Here is an 18,071-nt window from a genome sequence, read left to right as displayed (position 1 = left end):
ATTTGCGGGTTCCGCCGCGCCGCTCGGCTCGGCTCTTCCTTGTGGTTCATTAGGGACGAGGTCTTTGAGGTTGACCGCGTTTTGGAGCTCTCCCGCTGCCATCTTAGCTGCGAGTTTCACTCCTAGGGTTCGGCATTGTGCCGTTGAGTGCCCGTAGGTCTGGTGATACTCACAGAAAGCCTTCTCGTCGTAGTTGGCGGATTTTCTCACCCAAGTGTTGTTGCGCGGCTCTCCTCTTCCGCGTCCGGTGCCTACCTGATAGTTATGGGCACCTCCGCTTCTAGGTTCATCCGAGCTCTGCGTTGTTGTGTTGTTCGATGGGTTGCCCTTCTTCGCGGGGCGCGGCAAAATTGAGCTTTGGATTGCTGCTTTCGTTGCTTCGTACTGCTCGTCCAAGTTTTTCATTTCCTCCTCGTTTACGACGAAGTCTGATGACCGGTACAAAGCGTCTTGAAATTGTTTGTGGCGTGTTGAGAGCCATCTCCCGTCGGAACCCGGATTTGTACCACAACGATCGTTTCAGAGCCTCGAGCGCAGCCTTGTCGCTTATCCCTTCTATTTTGGATACGACTGCTTTGAATCTTGCCATGTAATTCCGAAGCGGTTCGTTCGGTCCTTGGGATACTGTCCACAGGTCGGCATCGGATGTTCCTCTGTCCATAAACATCGAATATTGTTTAAGGAATAAGGCGGAGAGCTGTTGAAAACTGCTCTTGAAAACCAATCGAGCGCGGCGCCCTTAAGATGCTCCACGAAGAGCAGGCAGTATCCGGCATCTACTTCCCGTTCTGTCAATTTAGTGGCGTTCTTTGTGAAGGCCCGTCCCATTGCTATCCGAAATGCTGTGATGTGTGCTTTCGGGTCGGTTGTTCCTTCGTAGAACGGGATTCTCACTTTCCCGGGCTCGGGAATCTTTGTCTCCGTGATTCTTGCCGTGAATGGCGTTCTCTGAGTTTCTTCAAGCATTCGGTCGATTTCGGGCGCGGCGCTTGTTGCGTTGTGCACTTGGGACTTCATGGCGCGTATTTCAGCTACTGTCCGAGCCATTGAGGCTCGCAGCTCTTTGAGTTCGAGAGTTTGTGCGTGAGTCATTACCTTTGATTGGGGGGGTCGCTCTCGCTCCTCTCTTCTCGGCTCGTCTTCGCGCTCTGCCTGCTCGATCCACTGGAGGTTTTCTTCCTCCTCGGTTGGGTTGTCGCCGCGAGTCGGATCGGAGACTTCGTTAGTTCGAACGCCGTTTAGTGTCAAGGCGAGCTCTTCTTGACTTATTCGCCGAGCCGAGCCGGTTTGTTGTGGATTCGTGGTTCCGTCGTTCTGCTGGGCATCCACGTCGATCGCATCGTTTTCTTCTTCGCCGGCTCGTCGCCTTGAGTTTCGGCGGAGAGGGGGCGGCTCGGTCATGTTGACTCGGGTCACCGCGGAAGTCTGTTCGTCGAGGAGACGAGACATTGGAGGAGCCAAGGGGTTTCTTGCGCCGCTCCCTGAGGCTTCTGCAGGTGTTGAGAAATCAAAGCGTCTTCGGATTCCATCCATCGGGTCGGGCATTCCGGCTCTCCAATTTTGGTGTTGTCGCTCAGCCGCCATCGCGTCAAGCCTCTCCGTAATCGCCTCGTTCCTTTTGTCCTGCTCGTCGATTTTCTTCATCAGCGCAGCCATCATGTTTCACATCTCCTCTTGGGTTTCGGTCGTCGCCGTCGTTGTGCCTGATGTTGGTGCTTCCTTCTCCGCGCCGTTATTGTTGTTGTTGATGTTGTTGTTGTCATCGCCGAGAGTGTTGCTCGCCATGTTCTTCGGATCTTAAAGTCTTGTCGATTTAGAGTAAGAAAGTTTTGATTCCCCTCAGACGGCGCCAAATTGTGTGAGCCAAAACTCGCACAACCAGAAATTTGTTTAAGGAAAATTAAAGGATCGGAAACTTCTAGGGTTTATCGTCAAGAACAGTAAGATCGAAAGGAAGTTTTTCTTGCTGTAAAAGTGTTTAGCTCTTATTGCTTAGGGTTGCAAAAGTTACAGAATGAATTGTATACATCATCTATTTATACTAATTCTCCGAACCGCCTAGCCGAGAATCTCGGGAGAGATTTTCGGAATATTTCCTTATCGCCTCGTGCGGCTCACCGCCTTTGTACTTTGCCTAGGGTTTCTATGGACTTTGTCTCTCAAGGTTTTGGTTCGGCCCATAAAATTCTCCACGGCTCGGCCCATCTAAACTTCTCCACGGCTCGGCCCACTTGCCATTTGAGTCGAGACGTGATTTGGTTCACCTCACCGAGGCGCGGCTCGGCCCAAGCGTGTTGAAGTGCGGCTCGGCCCATTTCCTACGATACAGCTCGGCCCATCTATCTTTCTTCACGGCTCTCTCTAGTGGTCTATCTTCACGGCTCTCCCACTTGGTGACCGCGGCTCTCCCACTTGTCTTGGTGAGCACGGCTCTCCCACTAGTCTTGGTGAGCACGGCTCTCCCACTTGTCTTGGTGAGCACGGTTCGGCTACTTTGGGTTCAGATATGGAGGAGCCGCACTTCAACATTGATGATTACTGGATATGTTGAGTTTAAGCCCAAGAAGGCATACCTGAGCCCTGTTGGTAGAGGCTTGAGCTCAACAGGGGGTGCATCAGCCTCATTCCAATCCTGGTCTAAGCTGCTTTGGCTGGTGTCTGATCCTTTGATAGCAAAAACCTCAGAGCCACTTTGTTCCAGCTCCAAAAACCTTGTCTCAGGACCCAGTTCTCTAGCATTGTCCAAATAGAACTTGTACCCTTCACTTGCTTCAGCTAAGAGCCCATTGTCTCCTTGTTCTTGAGTTAGAGCAGCTTGAAGAGGATCCTCAGTGTTCAGCTCCTCTAGCAACTCATCAGCCAACTGATCCATTGTCTCCACATAGAAACATTGACCTTCAATGGTGGGTTTCTTCATCATCTCATTCACATCAAACTTGAGCTTTTCAGACCCAAGTTGAAGCTCTATTATCCCACCTCTCACATCAATTATGGCTCCTGCAGTTGCTAAGAATGGCCTGCCCAAGATAAGAGGATCTACTGGTTCTTCATCCATCTCCAGCACAACAAAATCAGTTGGAACCTCAAAACCACCTATCTTGACAGGTAGATCTTCCAACATACCAACAGGCAATCTAACTGATCTATCTGCAAGGATAAGAGAAATTCTTGCAGGTTTGAAGACTCTAAAGCCCAGCTTCTTTGCTATGGAGAATGGCATCAAGCTGACCGATGCTCCTAGATCACAAAGACATCCAGAGAATAGAAGAGGTCCAATGGCACAAGGGAGTGTGAAACTCCCTGGATCAGTTAACTTTCTTGGAATGGACTTCTTCTGAATGATAGCATTGCATTCATGACTTAGTACCACCATGCCTTGAAGCTCTTTTGTCTTGTTCAGAATGGCATCCTTCAAGAACTTGCCCATCTTTGGCATCATTAGAAATGCATCAATCAGAGGCATTGTGAGTGGTGTCTCCTTGAGTGCCTTCTCAAATACAGCTCTTGCTTTGTCTACAAGCTGCTTCTTAAACCTCCCTGGAAATGGGAGCTTGGGTTGGTATGGAGGTGGTGGCACATATGTCTTCTCTGGTTCAGGTTCCTTTGCTACCTCTTTACCCTTTTCTGTCCTTGGTTTCTCAGCAACTTGATCATCTTTTAAGGCTGCCTCCCCCTCAGTTTGATCATTGTCCTCAATGATCACATTGTTGTTTTGAATACCAGGTAACTCCTTTCCACTCCTCAGTGTAATGGCCTTAGCATATTCCTTGGGGTTGGGTTCTGGTTTTCCAGGTAGGTGACCTTGGTTCCTTCAGCTTGAGGCCTGGTTCTGCTTCAGTTCCTTGATGTCCTGCTGCATGGCTTCATTCTGGCTTGCAAAGATCTGTTGACCCTGAAGTAGTTGTTGCAGAATACCAACCATATCTGAACCCATCTGTGGTTGCTGTTGAACCGTTGGTGGCTGAAACTGTTGTTGAACCGGTGCCTGCTGTTGGAACTGAGGCGGACCAAACCATGGTGGTGCCTTTTGCTGCTGTGTACTGAAACTAGGACCTTGAAAAGATTGCTGTTGCTGACCAAAACCTTGATTCTGAGAAAACTGATTCTTTGGTTGAAAAGACCCTTGAAAGTTAATCTTGGGAACAAAGTTCTTTGGAGCTTGAGAATTGGGATACACCTGGTCTTGTGGGTTAGCTACATTGGTGTTCCTGTAAGAAAGGTTTGGATTGGCATTACCATACTGATATCTCTGGAACCTCTGATTCCCAATGTAGTTTAGCTCCTCCTGGGTAAGACCTTCTTCACTTATGTTCTCAAAGATTTGAGAAGGTTCCTCATACTCTCCAACAAAATGCATTGGCTTCTGAGTGATGAATTTCAGCTTGTCCAATTCACTTCTCAACTCCTTAACTTCCCTAGTGAGCCTTTGTTCTGAGCTTGAACCTTCAGACCTATTTGATCTGTCATAGTCTTCATCATAAGTATCATTGCTCAGTGCTAAGTTCTCCACTAGCTCTAAAGCAGCATGTATCTCTTTTCCCAGAAAGTTCCTATTAGAAGCAGTATCCAGCTGGTTTCTAATCTTGGGAAGAGCTCCTCTATATAGTGTGCTGAGAAGGGAAGCCTCACTAAACCCATGGTGTGGGCATTGGTTTGTGTAGCTCCTGAATCTCTCATATGCTTCACCAAAGCTCTCATTGCTGTGCTGAGTGAAGCTAGAGATTTGGTTCTTCAGTTTTGCAGTTCTTGAGGTGGAGAAGAACTTAGATAGGAAAGCTTGCTTGCATTTCTCCCAGGTTTGAATGGAGCCTCTTGGAAGATTCTTTTCCCATTGCTTAGCGTCACAAAACATTTATGGACGCGTTCTCTGGCTACAATCAGATTCTGATGCACCCTGATGATCGAGAAAAAACGGCATTCATAACTGATCGCAGGATATACTGCTACAAAGTCATGCCGTTCGGGCTCAAGAACGCAGGAGCAACGTATCAACGGCTCGTCAACAAAATGATCGCGGCTCAGCTCGGAAAAACCATGGAAGTATACATCGACGACATGTTAGTCAAATCACTCAAGGAGGAAGACCACGCCGCACATCTACGGGAATGCTTCGAGCAACTGAACAAGCACAACATGAAATTAAACCCGGCGAAGTGCAGATTCGCTGTCACCTCGGGAGAATTCCTCGGCTATCTGGTAACTCACCGAGGCATAGAAGCAGACCCCAAGCAGATCAAGGCATTGATTGATATGCCCTCTCCAAGGACGAAGCGCGAAGTGCAAAGGCTCACAGGAAGAGTCGCCGCACTAAACAGGTTTATTTCCCGCTCCACAGACAAGTGCCTGCCCTTCTACGACACCCTCCGAGGAAACAAGAAATTTGAGTGGGACGAGCGATGCGAAGCAGCTTTCCAGGAATTGAAGAATTATCTGGCGAGCCCACCGATCTTAGCAAAACCAGTCGAACGAGAGCCGCTATTCCTCTACATCGCAGTATCTGCTACAGCTGTAAGCGGAGTGCTTATCAGAGAAGAACGATCCGAGCAAAAACCCATTTTCTACATCAGCCAGACACTGACCGACGCCGAGACCCGCTACCCCCAGATCGAGAAGGTCGCCCTAGCCGTCGTAGTCTCGGCCCGCAAACTGCGACCGTACTTTCAATCACATTCGATTGTTGTGCTCGCTACACTTCCGCTGCGCTCGATCCTACACAGCCCGAGCCAATCCGGTCGGCTCGCCAAGTGGGCCATAGAGCTAAGCGAGTACGACATCGAGTATCGGAACAGGTCGTCCGCAAAGTCACAGGTGCTCGCAGATTTTCTCATTGAACTTCCAGCCGAAGCACCAAACGAGCCGACTCTAGACGAAGTATGGATGCTGCACGTCGATGGCTCGTCGTCTAAACATGGCTCGGGGATAGGAATCCGTCTCACCTCTCCCACCGGAGAAATATTGGAGCAGTCTTTTCGCCTGAACTTCCACGCTTCGAACAATGAAGCAGAATACGAATCACTGATCGCCGGCGTATGACAAGCGCAGGGAATCGGGGTTCGAAAGATAAGGACTTTTTGTGATTCACAGCTCGTAGCATGCCAGTTCAACGGAAAATATGAGGCGAAGGATGGACGAATGGGAGCTTATCTCAAGGTGGTCCGAGAATTGGTGCAAAAGTTCGACGAGTTCGAACTCACGCGAATCCCCCGAGGAGAAAACACCTCGGCCGACGCCTTCGCAGCACTCGCTTCGACCTCGGACCCAGACCTCCGACGGAAGATCCCAGTCGAATTCATCAAACGTCCTAGCATCGAAGAGGTGGAACAAGAACCGGAGGACGACGAAGCCATTCCTATGGACGAAGACACCTCACCAGCCGAGCCGGAATACGGCTGCGACAAAGAATGGCTCGGAGCTATCCGAGTGTATATCGCCGATGGAGAGGTTCCAACTGACCAATGGGAAGCCCGCAAACTAAAAGCTCATGCCGCGCGGTATGTCCTCGTCGATGGCGAGGTGTTTAAATGAAGATTTTCAGGGCCTCTCATGACATGCGTCGAAGGATCGGAGGCAAGAAAGATCAAGCACGAGGTGCACAGCGGCGCGTGCCAGAACCATTCCAGCGGAAGGTCGCTCGCTATCAAGATAAAACGGCACGGCTACTTCTGGCCCACGATGGTCAAGGACTGCGAGAAATTTACGGCAAAGTGCGAGAAGTGTCAGCGGCACGCTCCAACAATTCATCAACCTACCGAGTTGCTCTCGTCAATTTCGTCACCTTATCCGTTCATGAGATGGTCGATGGACATCGTCGGACCTCTACATTGCTCGAAGCAGAAGCGTTTTCTGCTCGTCCTCACGGATTACTTCTCCAAGTGGGTCGAAGCCGATTCCTACGCAAGCATAAAGGATGTTCAAGTCGAACACTTCGTCTGGAAAAATATCATCTGCAAACACGGGGTCCCCTACGAGATAGTCACCGACAACGGATCCCAGTTCATTTCAACACGCTTTGAAGCTTTCTGCGAGAAGTGAAAAATCCGTCTAAGCAATCTACGCCAAGATACCCTCAAGGGAACGGGCAAGCCGAAGCAGCCAACAAGACGATCCTCGACGGTCTGAAAAAGAGGCTCGACGCCAAGAAAGGACGGTGGGCAGACGAACTCGAAGGAGTCCTTTGGTCTCATCGGACAACTCCGTGCCGAGCCACCGGGGAAACTCCATTCGCCTTGGTCTACGGAACAGAGTGCGTAATCCCCTCCGAGGTGGATTTCCCAGGTATTCGACGAAGACTTCTACCAGGACAGGAGGGCTTGAACCACTTAATGATGCTAGATGAGCTCGATCTAATCAACGAAAAGCGCGACCAAGCCTTAATCCAAATCCAGAACTATCAACAAGCAACGGCGAGATACTACAACAAAAACGTTCGTAGTCGAAGATTCAAAGAAGGGGTGCTCGTCCTCCGAAACGTCTTCCAAAACACTGCCGAGAAGAACGCAGGAAAGCCGTCCAAAAGTTCGTCCAGGAGTCTACGAACTCGCGACGCTAGCGGACGACGCGATTCCAAGGTCGTGGAACGCAATGCATCTAAAGAAGTATTATCACTAAAGCTACAGCACGGCCAGCATGAACTACGGGACGGCTTGATCCCTGCAAAGGGTACGTAGGCAGCCCGTCCTCGGACGGGTTCAGCTGTCCCCCTCCTAAAAAGGGGGGGGGGAGTGGGTACGTATACACATACCTCCTTTAAACTCTACAATTTTAGCTTACCATCTTAGGAACATAGCCACTTCGGCCCATTTTCAGCTCGTTTTGAATCATCTACTTATTTCATGTTTACCTCGGATTTCTAGTTCATTCATTATCGCTTCGGCTAGTTTCTCATTCTTTTTAAATCGACAACTTATTTTAACAAGCTCGAATTTTTAAATTCTTTCACTCATCACTTTGGCGAGTAATCATACCACTTCGGCATGATATCATTACCTCGGACCTTTATTGGTCCTCAGTCTCAGTTCGGCAAACTAAGCCTCCGAACGCCTCGTCTCGTTGCTGGCCACAACGGGGCAACAAATACAAAGTTCTCTAAACGGACTTTTACCACCTTTCCTAGGACGAGGGTGCAAGTTACATCCTCTACGGATAAAAATTAAGCGCGCTATACAAATATCAGACCAAAAACGTATCAGGTCGCCACGGTGTACTATCTCACACGAGATTATAAGTCGAGACTACATCGCTTTCTCTAAAACCGAAGTAAACTTTAAAACCCGGACAAACATACTCATCCTCTCGGAAATGCCGGTCCATAGTCAAACTCAATGAGACTACCAAATCATCCTTGGCTAACAAAACAAAACGCCTCGTCGTTTTCACGGCTCGGCACCATGCAAAGCAAAAACGCCTCGTCGTTTACACGGCTCGGCACCACGCAAAGAGAAAACGCCTCGTCATTTACACGGCTCGGCACCATGCACAGCAAAAAACGCCTCGTCGTTTACACGGCTCGGCATTATGCACAGCGAAAACGCCTCGTCGTTAAATACGGCTCGGCATTGCCAGCGGAAATTTGCCTCGACATTATCATTTAAAAAAAAAATTTCCAGCATCACCCAAAAGATGCTCCACAAAACTAACTCACAGCTCGGGATTAAGAGTCCAAATGAGATCCTTAACACAACTCACTCCTTAGCCCGTATTTCTATCAATTTCGAAAAGTTCGGCTAAGGAAGCAATCAAAATCATTCTCGACACACAGTTTTCATCCTTGACAATTTTTCTAAGCCAACAGTTTTCGTAAACATTTTCACGGATCGTTAGACAAGTAAATCCGAAAACGGCTACGAAAAATAAAATATATCCATAAAGCAAAAATAAATGTCAGGTGGATAAAGCCGTCCAGGCACCGGTTACATAAAAAGTTCGAAAAGCAGAAAAAAATCCTAAGTACAGAAGCACGTGAGACAAAATAGGAGAAAGCAGAGAGTATCAGGCCGTGGACCGTGTTTCACGCTCGGCAAGGAGGTTCGAGAGGACCGGCGTACCCGCGTTCGATCCGTTCAGATCTACGACGCCTAAGTTGGCCGCTGTCTCTTCGAGCGGCTCGTTATCAAGGCTGGTGTCGACCGAGTCCGGCGATACGGGCGAGAAAACCAGCTCGCCTCGAATCTCGGAGGCGATGCGCTCATACGCGTCGTCGTCGGCGTATTCGCTCTCCCAGCTCTTTAGCTGCGCCTCCTCATCATCGAGCGTTGGAGCGTCTGGTTTCTTCAGGACGGCAATCATCGCAAGGTTGCCCTTGATTTGCCCCAGATCGTTCTCGTCGTTCTTGGCCTTCTCGAGCTTAGCCAGACCCTCCTCTACTTTGGTGAGGCGCTCCTGAAACTTAGCAGTCAGGTCTCGCCTCGCCTCCTTCTTCGCACGTTTGACCTTGGCTTCGAACAGAGCATCCTTGGCCTCAAGACGCCTTTTAAGCAATGCCACCTCGGCGCTTTTGGCTCTCCTTGCTTCCTCCAGGCGAATCACCGAGGCGGAAACTTTGTCAACGTCGGCGCAGAGAACTATCTTCTCCTCTTCCAACCTCGACACTCTGGACATCGCCTCGTCAAATTTCCCCTTTGCCGCCGCAGCTTCGTTCTGAGCCTCTTCCAACTTTGCCCTTGACGCCGCGGTCTCATTTCGGGCCTCGTCCAAGCGATGTTCGACCTTAGACAGGTCCGCCTCGTACTCGGTCATCAGGTCCTTAATGGCCGCGATAAACTGCAAAGAACAAACTCGCGTTAAACACTTAGTAAAAATTTGCGAAAATAAAGGAAAGCAAATAGAGCGTACCTTGGTACCGCGCTGTGCCATCGCGCTGTACAACCTCGACCTCCTCAGCTTCTCCGGAGGAGGAAAACGCGAGTTCGCGTTATTTACACGCGAGAACATGACGGCAGAGGCGTCGGGGTCGTCAACGACCAACTTGCGCACGGTGGGGTCCCCGGGCATCGGCTTCCGCCTCTTCTTGGATGGCTCGTCCTTCTGAACAGCAACGTCTTTCCTCTTGTCAGCGGCCGAACGTTTTCGGCTCGGGTCATGTTTCTGAACAACTGAAGTTGGGGGCCTCGTCGACCTCGGGAGGGCTAAAATGGCGGAGTTCGAAGGAGTTTTGCTCCGCACCGCCGAATCATCGCCAGACACCTCGGGAATAATTTTGCCCGGTTCCACCTCGGGCGCTGCATCTCCTTCCCGGCTCGGCGGGTCGGGTTGAGGGATGGCCTTGGTTTGCGCTGGAACCGCCTCGGTCTGCGCTTGAGCCGCCTCGGCAGCTCGTCTCGCGGCCGCCTCTTCTTCGCGCCTCTTCCTATCTCTCAGAGCGATTATCACCATTTTCTCTCGTGTATCCCTTGTGGAGCTGGAATATGAAGAACTGACAGGGACTCCGGCAAGGATAACTCGGGCTTTCTCTACTCTCTTGAGGGTGAAATTCTTCCTCCAATTGACCTTCCGAGCCGAAAGAGAGTCTCGAACAACAAAGAGGTCGTCGGGGATCGGGGGAAGAAAGCACCGAACTGCAAAACAAAGCAAAAAAAAACAATTTTCAGTAAGGGAAGAGGATACCAAAAAACAGTTCCGAGCCGAGGTAAAGCTTCGGGCCGGCTACCAAGTAGTCCCCAAGTGGTCTTGGTTCTTTGAACGTAATTCTCGCCGACCGACGCCTCGTTCACCAAGATGTAGAAGAAGCGTTCAGTCCAAAACTGATCCTTGCTGGGAAAACCGCCTATGATCTGCCGCTTCGCCTTGTTGGAAATACAGAATCTGTTTCCTTTCGGAGTTTTCCTGATTTCCAGCAAGTTCAGCAGGTGATTCAGCTCGATATCAAGTCCGCATTCGAAGCTTCGAACTAAAATGCCAATCATATGCCGTAATCCCCTCGGCATAATCTGCCCAATCAAGATCCCGTGTTTCCAGAGATATTCAAGGATCACTCCGGGAATCGGGAACCAGAGAAAGCAAAGCTCGAAGAACGCCTCGTATAGAGTGAAGTGATTCTCTGGAGGCTTGTCGGCTCGGTCGCTCTTCTCTGGAACGACGAACTCCACCGCCTCGGATATCCCAAAGCGATGCCTCAACGCCTCGAGCGACTCAAGAGAGTAAAGCGTAGAGCCAGGCGGGTCAGGTTTTCATCTCTTAACTCGTGGCCCTCGCCCAGATGTGGAAGCGCCTTGGGACGCCATGAGACGTTCCAATTCACGCTTCGCCTCGAAAAGGTCAAAGGGAAATGCCTCCTCCTCGGCTTTAAGTGCGGCGCGATTAATGTCCTCATCAGGAACAGGGTCCTGGGGACGGCTCGTCGAAACCAACGGCTCGTCACCCGGAGAGCCGACATCTGACGGATTTGCATGATTTGACGTCTCGTCAGATGAACGATTGGAAGAGCTCGGTGAAACAGACGCCTCGGAGGATTCTGTCGTACCTCTCGCCTCGGCATCTATGCAGCTCGGCTCGTAATGAAAAAGTGAATCCAACGAATCGTCAGAGCGGTTCGACATAATTTACGACTTGTACAAGAGTTACAGCACGACTTGGCGAGCCTCTGCCGGAAAAAGATCTGGAACGGCGGAGACCTCGGAAACCCTATCCGGAAAATAAATAAACTAGAGAGAGAAAGAAGGGAGAGCTACCTTTAGTAAAAACGAGTGAGTCTGAAGATAATGAGGAAGAATGAAGGAGCTCACCCATTTATAGGAAAACCGAAGCGCATGAATTCCGTGTAAACCTCGGGAAACCGTCCAAACAGCGCGTGGAATCCGCGGTGAAATGGCTAGAGCGAACTGCGTCGGTCACACGCGCCAATAGATCAGGAAGTTTCTCTCGGAAGACCAACAGTTGGGATACCCAAGTTTTCAGCCGGTATCTTACCAAAGTAAACGCCTCGTCGTTAACGAAACGGCTCGGCATTGACTCTCTCTTGAAATGCCTCGTCGTTAACGAAATGGCTCGGCATTAATTCTCTCTTGAAACGCCTCGTCGTTAACGAAACGGCTCGGCATTGACTCTCTCTTGAAACGCCTCGTCGTTAACGAAACGGCTCGGCATTAATTCTCTCTTGAAACGCCTCGTCGTTAACGAAACGGCTTGGCATTGACTCTCTCTTGAAACACCTCGTCGTTAACGAAACGGCTCGGCATTAATTCTCTTGAAACGCCTCGTCGTTAATGAAACGGCTCTGCACAAACTTTCTCTCGAAACACCTCGCCATTTATTCGGCTCGGCATAACCTTCTCAAATCGCCTCGTCACGGCTCATCATTACTAAACGAAATCGCCTCGCTCTTAACTTGCCTCGGCATCTTCGGTACCCTCTCGAAACACCTCGGCACCCTCGGCACTGCTTGGGAATGCCTCGGCGTCTTCAACAACATGCAGAACTCAGTTTGTCCTCGGGAAGCTTGCGTTACTCTCGAAACACCTCGGCACCCTCGGCACTCCTTGGGAACGCCTCGGCGTCTTCATTCCCAAAACACCTCATCTAGGCTTATGTCATAACAGCTTGACTCGATGGTTTATCTTACGGTCAGGAGTAATGGACCTCGTCACTCTCGCCTCCAAAACTGACGAGCTAGGGGGCTAACTGTTGGGGTCGGTTTTCACCCCAAGCAGATAAAACCATCTCAAAATGACTAAGTATGGAAGAAAGACAAAGTAGCCGAGCCGTGCTCACCAAGACAAAGTAGCCGAGCCGTGCTCACCAAGACAAAGTAGCCGAGCCGTGCTCACCAAGACAAGTGGGAGAGCCGTGCTCACCAAGACGAGTGGGAGAGCCGTGCTCACCAAGACAAGTGGGAGAGCCGCTGTCACCAAGTGGGAGAGCCGTGAAGATAGACCAATGGGGAGAGCCATGAAAAAAGATAGATGGGCCGAGCTGTATCGTAAGAAATGGGCCGAGCCGCACTTCAACACGCTTGGGCCGAGCCGCGCCTCGGTGAGGTGAACCAAATCACGTCTCGACTCAAATGGCAAGTGGGCCGAGCCGTGGAGAAGTTTAGATGGGCCGAGCCGTGGAGAAGTTTAGATGGGCTGAGCCGTGGAGAAGTTCAGATGGGTCGAACCAAAGCCTTGAGAGACGAAGTCCATAGAAACCCTAGGCGAAGTACAAAGGCGGTGAGCCGCACGAGGCGATAAGGAAATATTCCGAAAATCTCTCCCGAGATTCTCGGCTAGGCGGTTCGGAGAATTAGTATAAATAGATGATGTATACAATTCATTCTGTAACTTTTGCAACCCTAAGCAATAAGAGCTAAACACTTTTACAGCAAGAAAAACTTCCTTTCGATCTTACTGTTCTTGACGATAAACCCTAGAAGTTTCCGATCCCTTAGTTTTCCTTAAACAAATTTCTGGTTGTGCGAGTTTTGGCTCACACAGTGAGCTTTGTCACCAAGACTGAATGGGAATAGTCTTAGCTTGAAGCTGTCTTCTGAAACTCCATTAATCTTAGTCAGGTCACACACCTTATCAAATTGATCCAAGTGTTCCAAGGGATCTTCCATTGCTAATCCATGGAACTTTGAGTTCTTGACCATATTCAGCAATGATGCCTTCACTTCAAAGTTGTTGTTTTGCACAGGTGGTGCCTGAATTCCAGCTCCATACTGATGAGCATTGGCCCTGTCATTCTCTCCAACATAGACTTGGGGTTGCTCATATCTTCTTTGGTTGTGTTGGAAGGGCTGGGGTTGGTGGTGCACCTGTTGTCTTTGCTGTACATTGGCCTGATGCCTTTGTTGATGAGCTGGAGCTTGTCCCTGGTGGACATAAGCTTGTTGGTGATGCACATGTTCCTGATGAACATTACCCTGATTTAACCCTTGACCAACTCCATTACCAGCTCCATTACCCTGAGCCTGTTGCTCCTGAACCGGTTGTTCTATATCTACCACGTGCTCTCTTTGTTCTTCCATATCAGCCTGATCAACCTGTCTTCCACGTCTGTCCCTTCTCCTCCTTGGTACCAAAAGATTGATATTGTCGTTGAGAGGGAAAGGTGGACCACAGCTTCTTGATCTAGACCTGGTGTTCAAACACCTGAAATCACAAACAGAACTTGAAAGTAATCAGTAAAAGCAAGAAAATAAGCACTTGATCTAAAGAACAGATCAGAGCTTAATGCTAAACAAACCACAATTTGGCAACGGCGCCAATTGATAACTAAGAGTTTTCAAGGCTCTTTGTAGAGGTTATCAATCCCCTGTCTTGTAGTACAAGGGGTTTATCAATTCAAGAATGCGGTGATAGACACTAAGCTATATAATCAGGTTCTTAATTCAAGCAAACAAGAGTGGTTTGGTTAACTAGAGACAACTACAAACTTAAACAGGATTAAAGACTAATGAAATAATTAAACAAGAACTAAACAATGACAAATGATGAGAATGTATGAACGATGATGAGAAAGGTCTTAGACATGATAGTGGATTAGGGTGCCTTCAGTGATAAACTAATGAGCTAATGAATCATATGATCAAGCAAACCATTCAACATAAACATCTTTAATTAAGTTAATCCTCTCATGAAGGTATTAACTCCTATGCTAAAACAGTTTATAACCCAATCATCATCAGTGAAACATGAGTTAACAAGCATTAAGAATCAGTTTAATCTGTCATTTAAGCATATAGACAATCATTCCCATGATGAATAACACTTAAACCTCTAACAACCTTGGTTCAGGCATTTCATCAAACACTTTTGGTGCATGAAATGCCCAGAATCTAGACCACATATGATTTGTATGGATCTAGCATAGAGAACAAGTTGTAGAGAATGGAATATGCATGATCTAACCCCTAAGCTCACTAATCTACCACTTAAGCACCATAATCTGCATATCTAAGACCTTAATATGGAGATTACTCACTAATCATGATCAACACACTAGATCCTTTGCAAGATGTGTTGTTAATCATGATTAGAAGTGTATAGATGAAGAGATAGATGATAGATTCCAAAGAAAACAGCTTTAAACACAAAGATCTCTTAAACTCTCTTGATTAAACACTCAATAATCGATATTTCTCTTCTTAGTGGAGTCTTTTTCACAAAAGAGGCAAGAGACAAAAGGAATAAAGCTTAGTTCTCTAGGAAAAAACCCTAAAAAGTATTTATATCTCTCTAAAAACGAACCGGGTCAGCCCGGAACAAACCGGGTCCTGATCCGGCTTTAGTGGGTAAAGTGGAAATCCTGCGGGTTGGTCCAGTGTCTCCCAGGTAGCATGCCCAAGTCGCAGTAGATGAAGAACTTGTCTTGTGAGACTTAAATCGCGTTGTCTTAGCCGCACGTCCAAGTAGGAGTGTTTTGCGAGTCTTGCTGCGGCTTAATCTTCTTCTTCTTCAACTCGCAGGACCAAGGCGGTTTCTGGGGAATGTACAAACCGTGCGGGTTGGTCTCCATTACACACAGGTCGCAGGCTCAAGTCGGAGTAGATTGCGAGTGATCGTGCGGCTTGGTTCCAGGCGCGGCCAACTCGCATGCCTAAGTCGCACGATCGTGGACTTAACAATTTTCTTGCTCGGGAGCCTCAGACCTCATCCATTTATAGCTTACCCGCACTTCTCAACTCGCAGCATCAATTTCCAGGCCTTCATCTTCAGGCCTGCGAGTTAACCAAGTCGCAAGACTATCTCGCAGCATTCAGAGCAGCTTGGACCACTTTGCATTCCGGGAGGCGTAACTTCCAGGATATTGGTCTGAATTGTGTGATTCCAGTTTCAGAGGACAGAAGACTCATATATCTCCAACTTTTGTGAAGGAAGCTTCGGTTATTGGAAAGTGGAAGGCTTCCTGGAGGGCTCGTCTTTGCAGTGCATTTACACGATCAGAGAGAAGCGTCTAGACATGTGTCCATTCCGGAGACCGTATCGTCCTCCTCATAGCTCCGAATTGAATGATCTCGGACGTTATGGAAAGAGGACTCGAATGTCTCTGATTATCATGAAGGCCCGGAAACTGAATCGGCTTGGAAGTGCACCGTCCTTTGCATTCTTCGGAGCTCATCGGCTTAGTCCAAAACGGCAGCACAACAGGAGTTTCTTCCGACGAGCTTAACTTTCTGCTCACGCGTCCGAATTGAATGATTCCACTTGCTCTGGAACCGTGATCCAATCCTATCCAACTTTGATGAAGCACCCGCCAACTGAATCGGACCGGAAGGTTCCCCGGACAGGCGATTTCGGAATCGTGTCTGCACCCAGAGATTTTGGCCGATACAATCCACTCGCGGTACGTGAGAATGGCCGATAAAATCCCCCCGCGGTATGCGTTTTGGCCGAGAAAAACATTCCTGGTGCGCGAGAATGGCCGATAACCTCCAAAAACCCAATTTCACCATTTTTCAAGCCTTGACCACCATTCCACTTCCTGGATTCATCTTTCCAGCTCCAAATATCTCCAAATGCACCTGATAAACACTCAAAACATGCAAAGACTCATTGGGACCTAATGCATCTCCTAAGTTCTAAAACAAACCCTAAGGACCTAAAATGCATGAAATAAAACATGATTTGGAATGAAATATGCAACCTAAATTATGCAAATTATGAACATATGATATATTCATAAATTGCATCATTTAATGTACATATTCTAGTCAAAATCATGTCTCATTTGCATGCATTTTAGGTCTTTAGGCATTGTTTTAGGACTTAGGAGATTGCATTAGGTCCAAGAGAGTTTTGCATGTTTTGGAGTGTTAAACAGGTGCTTTTGGAGCCAATTTGGAGTGGATGATGTGATTCAGATGAAGAAATGGAGTTGGAATGATCAAAAATGGTGAAAAGGAGCAATTTTGGGTTTCTCGGCAAAATGGTGTACTGAAGGTCGAAGGTTCTCGACCAAAATCCTTCCCGCGGGTAGCTTTCTCGGCCAATAACGCGTACCGCGGTCAAGTCTCTCGGCCAAAATCTCCGGGTGCAGACACGTTTCCGAAATCGCCTGTCCGGGGAACCTTCCGGTCAGATTTAGCTGTCGAAGTCTTCATAAAGGTTGGAGATGATTGAGTCAAGAGTCCATAACAGTTGGAATCAAGGCATTTGGACCACAGAACTGAAAGATATGGTAATCGGAAGACGAACAGGTCTCGCACTCATTCCGGAGCAATCCGATACCCCTGAATGATCGCCTGTCCGGGGAGCCTTCCGGTCCGATTCAGACGGCGGGTGCTTCATAGAAGTTGGAGAGCATTGCATCACGGTCTCTTAGCAAGTAGAATCGTGGAATTCGGACGCGTGAGCAGAGAGATAAGCTTGTCGGAAGGAACCCCAGTCTCGCAGGTATTCCGGACCGAGCAGATCAGTTCTAAAGGATGCGAAGGACGGTGCACTTCCAGGCCGATTTAGTTTCCGGGTCCTTCATGAGAACCATAGACATTTGAGCCTTCTTTCCAGAACGTCCAAGAGCATTCAATTCGGATCTATGAGCAGAAAGATACAGTCTCCGGAATGGACACATGTCTAGACGCCTCTCTCTGGTCGTGTACATGCACTGCAAAGATGTGCCCTCCAGGAAGCCTTACACTTCCCAAGCACCGAAGCTTTCTTCACAAAAGTTGGAGATAAATGAGTCCTCTGTCTTCTGCAACCGAAATCATTCAATTCGGACAAGTCTCATAGGAGTTACACTCTCCGGAATGCGAAGTGGTCTAAGCTGCTCTGGATGCTGCGAGTTGGAGAGGAAGGAGACCAAGCCGCAGCAACACTCGCAAATCACTCCGACTTGAGCCTGCGACCTAGGTGCAATAGAGACCAACCCGCAGAGTTTGTACATTCCCCAGAAACCGCCTTAGCCCTGCGAGTTGGAGAGGAAGGAGACCAAGCCGCAGCAACACTCGCAAAACACTCCTACTTAGGCGTGCGGCTAAGACAAGGCGATTCAGGCTTCACAAGACAAGTCTTCATCTACTGCGACTTAGGTGTGCGACCTGGGACATACTGGACTGACCCGCAGGATTTCCACTTGACCCAACTGAGCCGGGTCAGTACCCAGTTTGTCCTGGGCTGACCCGGTCCATTAGCACTAGGTATATATAGTTT

At 48.7% G+C, this 18,071-nt stretch overlaps 1 protein-coding gene and 1 non-coding gene across 2 annotated transcripts; one reads left to right on the top strand and one right to left on the bottom strand.

Moving 5' to 3' along the window:
* The first annotated feature begins 4,631 nt into the window (after positions 1-4,631).
* Positions 4,632-4,738, top strand: LOC112082650. Its single transcript, XR_002897315.1, has one exon. It is a non-coding gene; the product is annotated as a small nucleolar RNA R71 (small nucleolar RNA).
* Positions 4,739-8,988: 4,250 nt separating this feature from the next.
* Positions 8,989-11,534, bottom strand: LOC112082095 (uncharacterized protein At3g60930, chloroplastic-like). Its single transcript, XM_024149191.1, has 4 exons — positions 11,178-11,534; positions 10,646-11,126; positions 9,832-10,553; positions 8,989-9,759 (listed from the first exon to the last, which is right to left on the bottom strand). Exons 1-4 carry the CDS (start codon positions 11,532-11,534, stop codon positions 8,989-8,991), a joined length of 2,331 nt encoding a protein of 776 aa, XP_024004959.1.
* Between the last annotated feature and the right edge of the window lie 6,537 nt (positions 11,535-18,071).

Source organism: Eutrema salsugineum, unplaced genomic scaffold, assembly GCF_000478725.1.
Source record: "Eutrema salsugineum unplaced genomic scaffold, Eutsalg1_0 scaffold_1, whole genome shotgun sequence".
Classification (NCBI taxonomy): domain Eukaryota; kingdom Viridiplantae; phylum Streptophyta; class Magnoliopsida; order Brassicales; family Brassicaceae; genus Eutrema; species Eutrema salsugineum.
This window is presented reverse-complemented; position numbering and strand designations above follow the sequence as displayed.

Bases quoted from the DNA above. Each gene is read 5' to 3' on its own strand.
- LOC112082095 (XM_024149191.1), bottom strand. From the start codon at position 11,534: ATGTCGAACCGCTCTGACGATTCGTTGGATTCACTTTTTCATTACGAG. The intron at 10,554-10,645 runs GTAGCCGGCCCG...TTTGTTTTGCAG, and splicing joins GACCACTTGGGGACTACTTG to TTCGGTGCTTTCTTCCCCCG. The intron at 9,760-9,831 runs GTACGCTCTATT...TGTTCTTTGCAG, and splicing joins TGGCACAGCGCGGTACCAAG to TTTATCGCGGCCATTAAGGA.